The 13,513-nt window shown below is 49.0% G+C and overlaps 1 protein-coding gene across 1 annotated transcript in view; it reads left to right on the forward strand.

The window, feature by feature from the left end:
• ST8SIA2 (ST8 alpha-N-acetyl-neuraminide alpha-2,8-sialyltransferase 2) overlaps window positions 1-13,513 on the forward strand; it is a 33,899-nt gene that overhangs the window by 6,046 nt on the left and 14,340 nt on the right. The window contains exons 2-4 of the mRNA XM_069798483.1: window positions 9,240-9,302; window positions 11,283-11,411; window positions 11,943-12,200. Of these exons, the coding sequence (XP_069654584.1) occupies window positions 9,240-9,302; window positions 11,283-11,411; window positions 11,943-12,200 (450 nt within the window). The remainder of the gene's footprint in view (window positions 1-9,239; window positions 9,303-11,282; window positions 11,412-11,942; window positions 12,201-13,513) is intronic.

Consider the following 13,513-nt stretch of genomic DNA (forward strand, 5'->3'; position numbering starts at 1 on the left):
AGGGAGTTCCCTGGCACAGTAAACTCACTGTAGGAGCAGAGTTTCAGGTGTCCTTCAGCAAACACCCTGGCAGAGCAGGCTGGTGTCAGCAGCTCTGCCCCTTGCAATGCAATAGAAAAAAGAAGCAAAAAGAGAAAGAAAAAAAAAAAGGCATCTTTACAGCTCCTTTTTCTTTGTGTTCCCACCGTAAATCTAAACAACTCCTTGTCTTGGCTGAGCAGCAGCATTAGTGGTGGTGGTGGCCTTGGGAGATGCATCCTCATCAACAGCAGCAGCACTGGCTCCGGCTGGGAAGCAAAAGGGGCCAATCCAGGGAGACGAGCATGGCACTGCCAAAACCTGCTAGGGTAGCGGCGATGGTGCGGGGTGAGAGGAAAGGCTGGGAGCAGGAAGGAAGACGAGCAGGGAGGGCAGCACATGGTAAAGGTGCTCAGTGTGTGGGTGGTGGGACCAAAATGGTTCTCCTGAAGCAGCAAGTGATGCCACAGCACAAAAGCTGTGTCCTGCCGTCAGGTAACCCCGTTAGGAGTCCTTGCACCAGCCCAGGGGAGATCATCCCTCTTGGGGGTGACACTACAAGGCAGAAATGCTGTCAGCTTTGGGGATGCTCCCCTTTGCCAGGCAGTCAGCAGCTTCATCGCCCTGAACCCACTAACTCTGCTGGCCCTGTGATTGACCCTTCTGAGGTTCCTTGTTTGCACGGTGTTTGATTCATCAACCTGGATGCTTATGCACCGGGTCAACTCTTTCCAAATTTAAGTGCTGGACTCTTTCTTATTGCTACTGCAAATAAAGTCCTCGTTATTGCATGCAGAAATCCACTGGGAATATCACAAACAAACACACACAAAAAAACCCCCAGGCTGACCGTCTGCATATTGAGCACGCTGTCCCTCCCCATCCAGTGCCCTCCATGGGCAGGGCTGCTTTTAGAAGCACATAATGTCACAGTCACGACACAGTTTTGAAGTGCTCTCTCAAGGCCTCTCTCAGTCAAACAGCATTGCAGTGGGCTCCAGGTATTGCCCGTGTATCTGGCAGCTCCGAATCGAAGGATGGTTCTTCCACCGTGACCCATCACCTCCCAGCCCAGGCTTTACCGGCATCTTCAGAAATATAATTCAGCTCTCAGCCAGCGGCTACAACAGGGGACATGTTTCCCCTGTGAAGGTTAAGCATCGTCATAAGGCATCTCCAGTGCCTTTTCAGACACCCAGAAGCACACTCGACTGTCAACCAGCAGCTGCTCAGCTGGTAATTAAACTTCTTCTTACTGCTGCCTGGATTTCCATGGTGTAGCTTTATGAACCAGGGGAGGAGGGAGGAGGCCGAGTTCTGAAACCGCTATTGGCTTTTCAATATTTGGCACCTGGACATTGTCATCTGGGGTCTAAGTTCCTGCAAAGGTTCTGGGATGGCTCTGTTGGTGGTGAGTGCCTATAATGGTGGGCAAATACCTCAGGCAGTTGCTGGTTGCGGGGTGTAGCTCTCATCCAGGCACTCCCAGCCCTCTTTGTGTAGGCACCAGATGTTATTGTGAGGATGCTCGTACAGAAGAACCACCTCAGGAGGATATCACTGCCTGGGAGAGGTCCTCAGCATCCACGTCAACAGTGAAAGAAGAAACCACACGAGACCTTGAGTATTCCAAGGGGCTGTGCAGAGCAGTGGGGAAAGTAGGCAAGAGATGGGTGTGGGAGGATGAGCCCAAGGACCCACAGCCTCTCAGACACGCTATCTTTTCATATTGCACCATTCTCATTTCCCAAGGTATTTGGCATCCAAGAAGCTGCAGAAGCCACTGGGATTTCTGTCTTTTGGGATGCAAATGCTCAGGGTGACAGGATCTGCTGCAAGACTGATGCTCTGCTGTTTGCACTCCCTGATAGCTCTGCTCTGTTGGCTGAAAAAATTATCTCAGGAAAAATGTATAGCATAGACATGTTTTTTAAGCAATGAGGCTTCTGTCTCAGCTCCTTTCTAGGTCTTCGCTGGGCTCTTGGGGATTTTTCCTTCTCCCTTCCAGAAGGGGAAAGCTAAACACACAAACACACAGCCCTCCACCAGTCCCAAGCCCCTCACTGGATCCTTTTTGCCTGCCTTAACGTATTTTTCATTGTTAGCTGTTTCATTAACACAGCCAAAGAAACTGAACCGATGCCAGGAATAAACTTCTAGTGGCAGACCTGAGAGAAGGAAGGAATAAGGTCCTGCTAGTACACGTGATGGGGAGAGGTGAAGTATGTGACATTTGAGCCCTGCGAGCACATGAGTATTTTGTCTTTAGAGCAGTGATAAAACAAGAGCATCACGGGGTGATCGAGTCAGGTCATGCTGACGTTGTGGTGAATGCATGTGGATGTGAGAGCTGACACTCTACAGGTACGAGAGACCTTTCTGGCTCAGGGAAAGTGCATGCTGGCTTGGGGGCAGAGCCTGAAAGTCCTGGACCATGGCTCCCTCACAGGCAGCAGTAACCATCAGGCTGCTTCAAGCATCCTCTTGCCTCTTACAGGTGCTTCAGGGCAGGTAGCTCAAGGCAGGGACAGGGACAGGCTCCAGTTACCCCAGTGCAGAGTGATCCCCAAGCAGCATCCTGGTGGCAGGCTGCCACGGGTGTCCCTCCCATTGCCTCGTGTCCTTTAGTCATTGGAGCTGCACCGTTCCTGCTGATTCTTCACCAGTTTTGTCACATAAGCGTTTCAGCCTAATTGGCTTATTCCCTATTAAGCAATAGGTGTCTCTGTTTTGCAAACTCATGTGTCTTGATTCCTGCATCCTCAGCGTACGCTTGCAATGATTATACAGAGTGATTTGCAGCCAGGCAGAAATCTCAGGGCCAAACCCTGCTCTCATTTACGTGGGAGCTGATGTGGAGCCACGGTTACCACCTGACAGGTAGGGATGCTGAGCGCCTTCGACCTTCCCATCTTGTTGTGGTCCCCGGGAAGGAGCCTGCAGGATGGGTGACGTGACAGAGGTGGGATTGGGGCATGGGAGGAGGTGACCAAATTAGCAAGGCTGGTTTGAATGACACTGACAGATCTTTTTTTCGCGTGGTGGGTAATAGCAAGGGCTGTGAGCAACAGCGAGGCTGTCGGCTGGCGCTTTTACACCAAGTCTCCTTGCCTTGCTGGAAGATGCTGTGCCGCCAGCCTGGCTGCACAAGTGCTGCCCCTGCGGCTCGTATACCAGAGCCGCATCAGGACCCCAGCGGGGCAAGGTGATTTTCCTGAAAGCCATGGTGTGGGCACACTCTCCCAAATGTGGTCGTATGACTCAATAGAAAGAATGAAACTTGGAGCAGTAAAAATAGCACCTGATATTTAGGAAGTTTTTGACACTCAGGCTGCCAAGCTGTGACAATATGAACAAGTGAGATTTTAAACACATCGAAGTGCAATTTCAAATGTCTAATCAAGATGTATTGCAGGATCTTTCATCCTAGCAGACAAATGCTTTAGAAATGTCTTCCAAATTAATCCCTACGGAGGGAACCTTGCTCGCCAGGAGAACGCGGGTACGTAGGGCTGCCCAGTGGCCACCACTTCTCGTAATTGCAATCTCCTCCACACGCCGGGATGAAAGCCCCAAAAGTGACTGGTGAAACGTCACAGGGAATGATCTGCAAGTGTCAGATGTCCTGGCTCCTCCCGGTGTGTTATGAAATGTGATGCAAGAAGGCGAGATGAGAAACGAGCCCACGAAAGCTGCATTTCTGGATGGGGGAAGACCAGTGTTAGGAAGAGTGCATGATGTTTGTTTCAGTACGTTATTTCAAGGTTCAAAAATGCACCTCTTATCCCATCGCTTCTCACCTGGCTTTGGCTTTTGGTTCTAATTGGTTGCAGGTTGTTTTCCATGTGGTGCTAACCAGCAGTGAAGCCTTTCCTCTAAATTAGTCTCTCCTGTGATAGCAGAGCATTTTATGGATATGGGTGGGCTTCAACCTAAACCTTGCAGAAACCACTGGAGTGTCCAGTGAGAAGCCTACACGGGGACTTGCCAATGAATGTGGCCTTTTTCCATCTTTTCAGTGAGACCGTGATGTGCAGATGGAAAGCTAGGATATGGTCCCTGAGGAATCCTGGTTTCTAGCCTCTGGGCTCGGTTCCTGCTCACTTTGGGCTCCTGGGACACCTTTGCTTCCCCACCCTGCAAGGCAGGCTGGACAGGTTGGCCCTCAGAAGCCAATTATTTCTCTTTCATAGACAACTTGGAAATGTGGCAGTATTCCCCTAAAAGCCCTGGAGTCACGTTTGCTGCTCTGCTGGTCTCAACACAAACCCTGAATTTCAGGGAAGAGGAGGGAGGATTGAAACCTGTATCCTGATCCACATTTCACAGCACTGGCCCGAGCGAATCCCGCTCCATCTTTGAGGACTCAGGGAGCGCATGGCTTAGCTTAATGACTGCACTGCTCTTAGTCAGCAGAATGAATTCACTCACTTAATAGGGCAGTCGGTGCATCCAAGCCCATCTCTAGTGAGGTGGCATGCCAGCTAGTCCCTGATGTTGCAAGGTCTGGCTTATGCCCGTGAATGCACACGGGATTATATATCACTGTGAGCGTCAGCAGGAGCAAGTCTATCAAGCTCGGGAGGAGGGGGGCGATCTCTGTGTTTGTATTTCATTTCCAGTGGCTGGGCAGTGTATGCCTTTCCCCAGAACTGTTAGTTACAGTGACTGGGTCCGTCTGGCCACGAAGCAGCATCCTGCAGAGGGGCTGTGAGCATCCCGCTCCGCGTGCCCTCCCCACCCAGCTGCCTCGGCGAGAGCCCGTGGGTTGGGAGGGCGGTGATTTTGAGAGGGTGGTCCCTGTCCAGGCCTGGCATCACGCTCATGTGCTCTTCAGATAGAAAACAGCCATTCTGGTCTTGAGGACAACATCAGAGCAATCCATGAAAAGCAAAGCAAATGTAGGTGGTGATTTTTTTTCTTTTTTTAAGAGATACAGACTGCCTTATGGGTACAGCCTGCAGCCATTTCAGGAGACCAATGGCTGCATGTGCTTTTCAGGCCAGGGAGACCTTTTCAGACTGATTCCTGTGGTCCTCTGGGTGACGTGCCCTACCCTCTCACCCAGCAAGAGCCGTACTCGCACTCAGCAAGTAAAGAGCAACATTTTCCAGAGGACAGGTCTGCTGTAAGCCCATAGTGCCTGCTCCTGTCCTGGCTTGTGGGACTGTCATTTTCTGGTGTTTCAGGCCAAGCCACTTCACCCCAAGTGTCCCAGCTGTAAAACAAGGATCATAAAATGCACCTAACACAAAAGCAAGTTGTGAAAACTTAGCTAGTAGGTATTAATCATTTGAACGCCTCAGATAAAAATTGTGGCACTCTGAACTCTCTTTCTGAGGAATTCAGATGGATAAATTCTGCTTAACAATCCCCCAAGGAATTATTATCTCTCTTTTATGTGGAGGACAGAGAAGAGGAGGACTTGGATTGCTCAAGGTCAGGAAGAGGCACAGGTTTTGTTCCACCAGGAATGAGCTCCACAGATGTGGCTAAATGGGTGGTTGGGTACGGCTGAAATTTCTAGCTAGTTCATGCTTCTCGTGCCTGCTTCCCATGCGTATTGTCTGCTGCAGATGCTGGGGGGGAAGCAGGACTTGTGAGGTTGGCATTGTAAAGTATCCATGGAAAACACATTTTTTAATGTGTAAGCCTGAGAATATGGATGCATAAAGCCTGCTCTTAGAGATCCACTCGCCCAAAGAGGCTGTGTGACCTACTTGCTCAGTCAAAGCAGCTTTGATTTCATGTATCCAAATTGCTTGAAGCAAGACCGAACCGTACCTAGCAACAATTAAGAGAATCATTTAATAAGTGGGAAACGATGAAAAAGGAAGCAAAAACCCTAAACAGCCCATTCATAGTGGGTGAACAGAAAAGTCTTCGCGTACCTTATTTGTCAGAAATTATTCATCGTAGAAAATTTGCACCTGAACCATAAGACAATTTTTCTTTTTTATCCTCTGATATATGAATCAGTGTCACTTTACATCTGAGCACAGACTGTTTTGACCTATATAATATCTTAGATAGTGGAAATTCAGCCTGAAAATCTCAAAGCAAAAGTGAAAAAGGATGGCATAAGCCAGTAATATGGCATTAGCACACATAGATGCGACTTATCACTGGAAAACATCCCAACAGAAGTCAAAAGAAGAGTGTTTTGTAAATAATAGGATTAGGAAGCAGGTTGGTACTTTGTGGAGCTGGCTATACAATCAAACTGATAACAACTAGATTAAATAAGGCAATTCAATCTAAACATGGTGTAGCACTAGAAAGCTTTTCAAAATCAATGCCTATCTGTGCAATTTTAATCGAGGTTGGCCTTTGCCTTTTGAAGCCAAGAGATGTGAAACTCCAGGTCAGCAAGGTATAATAAAATGGGCTGACTTTTTTTTAACGTGTGCCTCTTAATTAGTGCCCTCCATTTCTTAATGTTTTCCTCTTCCCAGGTGGGGGAAGTGAAACAATACAGCGATATTGGCTTGCCTGTGTTGGTAATGACCTATGGCAGACCTTGGAAAATACCATGCTTGGCTAAACTATGGGTGTTTTGAGCAGCTGGTTTTCCTGGCTGGTACCCACCGGTGGGCTGAGCTGAGCAGTATGGCTGGACATGGATTCACCCCATGGTGTCATATTCACAGCACACATTGTCTTTGACTGTACAAAGGGAGATTGTAGCGAAGATGTCCACAAGTTGCAGTGTAGGACACAAAGGGCCAAAAGGCTGATGGTTTTGGAGCCACAGTAGCATTTTAGGATTCACAAAACCAGCTGAGACCTTCAGCCAAGTATCATGTCCCAGCTTCAGGCAATCTCCATGGCTCGGAGAGAGAAACCAAGCCTGGTACAGGGAGCAGTGTCTTTGCCAGCATCTCGGGTGGCCACCAAGAGCATCCTGGCTGCTGCTGCCCAGCAAAGCAGTGAGCCCAGTGCCATGGAGCAAGTCATGGGAAGATGGCTAGCAGAGCCCTGCTCTCTTCTCCACTGATAAGCCACCCCCTCCATGTTCATATATGACAGCAGAACGCTTTGTGCTCTGTTTGCATTACAATATTTTGAAAATGTTCATTTTTCACAGTGTGTGAGTGGGAAAGAGTAACCCCTGAAACTGTCCTTGAGAGGTTGCTCAGCAGGGGATCCAAGCAGCCGATCTCCTTCCCCACCACCTCTGCACGCAATGAGTTGGGAGATATGCCCTCAACTTGTCTTCCTCACGCCCAGCATCTCCAGCCCTGGTGCCTGCCTTAATTTCAGGAGGAGACATGCACAGACCTGTCACTGGGGACATGTAAAGCTAGATTGGATAAATGCATTTGAATAATACATTGTGATGCTTTGGATCAGTCCTGCCATAGCTGCAAAACATGCGTCAAGTGGGAGCTAACAGGTCTTCTCCACTTCCTTATTTCTTTCACAGAGATTGTGAACCAGCACTTATTCAGGGAGCAGCATATCTTTTTCTGAGCCCTTAATCCAGTCCCTACCTGTCTTACAGCAAGTGTGAAGGAGTGTGAATCCCATTTGGAAGGCTCCTTCAGAGGAGAAGTCTCTGAAAGGATGTGTGGTTTGCACACTAATCCAGTCTGCTCCCACACCCTGTGGTGAACCCTATTAAAGCGGAGGCTTGTTAAATGCCAGTAGGCTCTAGGAAAAAGCTAGTCCTGCTGTTCCCTTGATGCACCAAAAAATGAAACAGCTCACTGACTCTCAGATTTGTCAAAGGAAAGAGGAGAGTGTCGGAGCAGGAATTGCTCTGACTTGGCCATAGATGGTCTCCAGCAGGAGGGAGGAAAGGGACAACCATTGTGGCATTTCCAAGGGTTTGATGTTATGCGGTGCTGAGGGCTGTGCTCAGCCTAACGAAGGGGTTTACATCGCATCCTGCAAGTCTGAAAATCTTTTTTGATGGCACCAAATGTTCACACACTCTATTTCTTTTTCATTTATGTCTAATGCATTTGGGATTTTTTCAGGACTGGTAGAAATATGTGCTCCTGAGATACATTTTCATTAACGTATATATTTCCAGGTAACAATATTTCTGCTGGAAGACAATTTGGTTCTCTTTATGAGTATGTTCATTTGGACATCTGTGCAATGGAAACAATAAAACAGAGCAGTGAGCACGTGGCAGTTAAAATGTGTCTGACTAGGAGCCCAGCTCCCACTGAGCATTACAAAGTGGGCAACTGGTTCTTTGTGACACCTTTGAAAATAGCAAGCTAAAGCAAGAAGGGGCTCTGCAGCCAACTAGGTGCAGACCAATACTTTTATGTATTTATTTTTAAGTGACGATTCACTGGTTGTATGAGTGGCATTGATTTCTGAAGGGGCTTGGTCCCACCTATTCTTCATTATAGCATCATATAGGTGCTGGAAACTTTGGCTGTCTGTTCCCACAGGTCTTGCTCACGCAGGTCTGGCACTTGTCCTTGTGCAGTGGTGGCAGGCCATGGGAGTGACAAGCTGTCACTTCAGGTCTCAGCTCCAGCATGCCAATGACTGTGGTGAGTTGGCTTCATAGCTTCAGCCAGGTTACACCAGAGGTGGGGACAAGGGGCTTCAGGGCACTCATGGGATTGGAGGGGGCTGGAATGAGGCCCTGGTTCTGGCCTGGGTCACGGAGCCAGGAGAAGGCTCACTGTGAGGATGAGTTCTCCACAAGTCACCCAGGAGGCTGGTGGCTCAGTCTGGATAAAATGGAGATGTTCGGTAATCTCAACTGAAAGCCCAAGATGAAGACAGTGGTGGGAAGCCTGTCCAGATCATTCAGCTCAGTCCCCATCTGAAAAGGACAGGTAAAGTCCCTTGGTAACCTGCTGATGGAGGAGACCTTCTCTATGCACTGCTTACACCTGACTCATAAAAAAAAAGTAGAGATGTATTTAATGCAACCTGTAGGCTGCACGCTGCTTTGACGACAGAGACCAGATGTCTCTGATGGCTGGTTGGATTGCGCAGGTATTATTAATTGGGTTTGTTAGGAGCTTTTTTGCCGGAATGATTTTGCAGTCGCAGTAGGGCTGCAATGACAACGGATGTGAAAAGCCCTTCACAGGCATCAGGACATCTCCCGTCTGGATGGGGTGGGATGCAAACGGCGCAGCAGTGTCTCCGTTCGGAGCCCTTCAGAGCAGGATCTCTTGACTGTTGAACAATGCTTGGCAAAGAGGAGCTGGGTTTATAAATAATGCATTTCCTTTGTCTTGCAGGAGTTCTGGAGGCAGAGGTACAATCAGATCAGCTGTGAACAGCTTACATAGCAAATCTAATAGGTTTGTAAATTAGATTTTGTGTTCATTTGTTTTTGCTGTAAGGCAGCTATTAATCTGCTTCTCCTCTTCGCTGGATAGTGCTGTTCTTATTTAGCAAATATATCTGTTTCTTTTCACTTCTGCTTTGCATTTTCTTAATCATTTCTCCCCCCTCCTTCCCCCAGCTCAGTGCAATAATCATTTGCAAATAACCAAGGATCTGCAACTTGCGGTGATTGAGAGAATGAGAAAGAGAGAGTTACTTATTGTGAAAATAAGTCAGTGACAGAGTTGCCATTTTCGTAGTTTTACTACGTGCTGTTAGAAGAGAGATCGCTGTCTTTGACATCAGAACTTCATTTGGTTTTATCGTAATGCACTTCAGTAACATTGCTCCATTGCAGAGTCATTTTGTGGCATCACAGCTTCATTCAGTGTCTCTCTGTGGTTTTTTTACAACGATTTCATGTCAGCCCAGCATTACCAAGTGGCACGGTTGCAAAGCTTAGTGACACCACGCAAGAAAGAAAGAGTGATACCATTCTGTGATGAATTCATCACCCATGATCAAAACACAGAAAATGGACAAACCCCAAAAAATCATAGTTATTCCCCAAGATTTCTTTACCCTATTTCCTTTATGATTTTTGACACCTGATAAGTAAGCTTTGCAAGACACGAGGTAATATGGCAAAATGCAAGATGCAAACAAATCCAACAGCCTCAACTGGCAGGCTCTGGAGAGGAACTGTACAAACACACACAAGGACACTGGCAGCTAGCATTTATAAACACATTTCCTTGCCTTTCTGAAATGTTATGTAGTGTGAGCCACAGTGTGTCCTGAGGAGCTCCTTCCCTGGGCTGGAGATGTGCTGCCGGGAGCTGGATGTTGTCCATGAGCCTGGGCCACCAGCTCTGCCCCATCTCTCACTCTTCTCCCTCCTTGAGGTTTACATGCTTTTTATAAAAGTATTTATTTGCAAACCATTTCCCAGCTGGAAAAAGCCCTTTGCACCGGAGAGGGAGACTCCCTTCAGCTGACAGCGAGTGCTTTGGCTGTGTATTTTTCAGAGCACTCTGTAGTGTGAAGGTTTTTTCAGGGCTGCAGATGCACGTGCAGCTTCTTGATGAGATGCTTGGGTATTCTCTTTGGAGGGCGGCTGGCTGGAATCAAATATTCATCCTCCATTTGATGTAAATGGCACTGAACTGCTGGGGCTGATTTGCTTCTTAGAGCAGGGATTAAAAACTGGGGTCTCCCAGTGATCATGTCCAAACCACAGCATCTGGCTGTTGTCCCTCCCCCTGCTCATGTCTGGGTCTGGAGCAGGCAATACAGATGCTGAAATCCTTGTGCTCTCTTCTAATGGGGGAAAAAGCTACCAGCAAGCCAGCCTACCCCTATTCGGTACGGGATGCTCATAGCCCAATCTCACAAGCAGCACCCAACGGCTCAGCTAAATTAACTTCTCCTTTAGGTGAAGTGAAGGTTGCACTTCTCTGACGAGGATTTTAACCCTCTCCAGGAGCTGAGCTGGCTCCACTTCGGGGTGTTCATGTGCGACCATGAGGCAACAGGGCAGCAACCTTGGCTGCCCACATAGGAAATGTCTTGGTGAATTTTGAGGGCTCCCCAGGACTCTGGGGTGTGTTGTCTTCAAGTGTCTGTCTGCCAGCCTGTCTTTGCAGAGCCTGCTTGTGGTTTTGTGTGCATGCCTTTCTACAGCTAGGTGTGTAAGGTTGTGTTTTCTGCAGAGCTGTGCCTGGCTGTAAGTCTGTGTTCATATAATCGAGCAGGTATTTAAGGATTTGTGTCTGTCTGCTTGAGTGTAGCAGAATACAAACAAGTTTCAGTTCTTGTTTAGCTAATAACTACAATTTTGCTTTTCTGATGAAGTTTGAATTCCAGCAGCCAGAGCCGAAGACAGTGATTAGAAATGCCATTGGGATGCTAACGGATCCTGTCTCTCTCCCTCTCCCTGTCTTTCTTTTCTCTAGAGCTGAGGTAGTAATAAATGACTCTTCGTCTCCAGCTGTTGTTGACAGAAGTAATGAAAGCATTAAGCACAACATTAAACCAGCCTCATCCAAATGGAGACACAACCAGACACTCTCTTTGAAGATCAGGTACTGGTAATTACCTATAGGACAAGAGACAGATTTGGTCCTCTCCAGTGCAAGCTGGCAAATTGCCTCTGTATATCATCTAAAGAAGTTGAGGAAGAAATAAAAGGCTTATCTCCTGCTGAGCTAGGCTTCATATCTGTAAGCGATCGCTTGGAAATGAATTCCCAGCTGAACCAGCTGGCCTTACAATGACGAAACAAGGAGCACTTGAGCGCCCGTTTTCCAGGCCAAGTGGAATTAGTGTGCACTGGCAGCGGGTCACGGAGGGGAGGAGGAGACCCTCTTCCCGGGGTAAATGCAAGGACCCCCCACTGATGGTGGGCTGACCGTGCTAGCCTGCCCAGGAAGGGATGGGTGGAGAAGGAGCAGGCGTTAAGATGGAGATAGCTCTTTGTAAGCTCTTTCTGGAGAGCATCAGTCAGACGGACTGGCCACAGAGCAAGAGCAGCCAGGAGGCAAGAGTTCATCTTATGTATGACCCAAGTTATCTCTGTACCTCACCTGATGGGCTGTTTCATTCCCTGTCCTCAGGAAACAGATCTTGAAGTTCCTGGATGCAGAGAAGGACATTTCGGTGCTGAAGGGGACGCTGAAGCCGGGGGATATCATCCACTATGTCTTTGACAGGGACAGCACCATGAACGTCTCGCAGAACCTGTACGAGCTGCTGCCCCGCACCTCGCCCCTCAAGGGCAAGCAGTTCCCCACCTGCGCCATCGTGGGCAACTCGGGGGTCCTGCTCAGCAGCGGCTGCGGCCCTGAGATCGACGCGCACAGCTTCGTGATAAGGTAGGGGCCCATGCCCTGCCGCACGATGGGGCTGGGGGGATTTGGGGAGGGTTCGGAGAGGTGGAAAGGGGCTGGAGTCCCAATCCACGCAGTGCAGCGCAGCCTTGCAGCCCTGCGTGCACGCGTAGAGTTCACCGATGCGAACCTCCCGCTGCGAATGCTTCTACCAACCACCAAGCGCTCCCCCACTGTCCTTGCAAATGCACCCCACGCGTTCTTACGGTGCACCGTTAACCCCCAGGGCTCCATTAACCCCCAGCACCCCCAGGCGCAAGCACTCACTCCTCTTTTCCCACATACTTACCCTCTTGTAAATAAACCCTGTCCCGGACTCTCCCATGGACACAAGCTCGATCCTTCCCCAAGTCACTTCTCCCCTCGAGCACTGGGTGCGCCACGTGGTGCCCTGGCACCACACTTCTGCACGCCCGGCTCCGACGCTCTCCTGTGACCATTCCGTCGCCAGCACCGATGTCCCCGCAGATGCACTGCCCCATGGACCCGCACCAGCAGATCCTGACCCCCGCTGGGGCACATGCCAAATTCACCACAGAAGGTGCTTGAAGCGGAGAGGAGTGTGCCAGCCCTCCCATCCACAACACCCGTGTACATCCGTTAGCTGAGGGGCTGTAGGAGTCTGCTGATGATTTATGTATGTGCAGATATTTGCTTTCTGGCGAGTCTATTATGAAGACAGCCCAATCCATCAGCAGCTCACAGAGGCGGTCCTCGGCGTGACATGGGAACAAGGATAATGTCACCTCTGCCCCCCGCTCAAACCTGGCTGCTCCAGCCTGTCTGGCTGCTGGCAGCTCTGTCCTGTCCACGGGGGACAGGACACTATCCTTCGCATCCTTAAGTGTAACCAGACTGAGCCAAAGGAAAAATTGCTTATTGCAGTTCTGGCAAAGTTTAGGGAGGGGCTTTCGTGGCAGGCAGCAAAGTTGCAGGAGAAAAGCCTTTCTGGGTATAAGGATTGGGATTTTGAGCGACTTCTCTCTAGCCAGGTATGCTAGTGCAGATCTGGCATGGACATGCTCTTCCCACTGTAGGTTATCTAAGCCACCACTTGAATCTGCATCTTCCTGATGAAGGTTTGCTCCATCCAGGCAGCCTTTTCAGCAGGGCTGGCAGTGACCAGCAATGAGCTCTGTGTCCAGGATACAGCTTCACTCTTCAGACCCAACGTTTATTTTCAGCGATTTTACTCCTGTGACGAGTGGATCAGAAGGGCCCCACGTGCCAGTACCTGGATTTTCTTTACACCATTCCCTTAGCTTCCCCATCTGTAAAGTAGGGAAAACAGTAATAAC

The sequence above is a fragment of the Haliaeetus albicilla genome, chromosome 12 (genome assembly GCF_947461875.1).
Source record: "Haliaeetus albicilla chromosome 12, bHalAlb1.1, whole genome shotgun sequence".
Lineage (NCBI taxonomy): Eukaryota > Metazoa > Chordata > Aves > Accipitriformes > Accipitridae > Haliaeetus > Haliaeetus albicilla.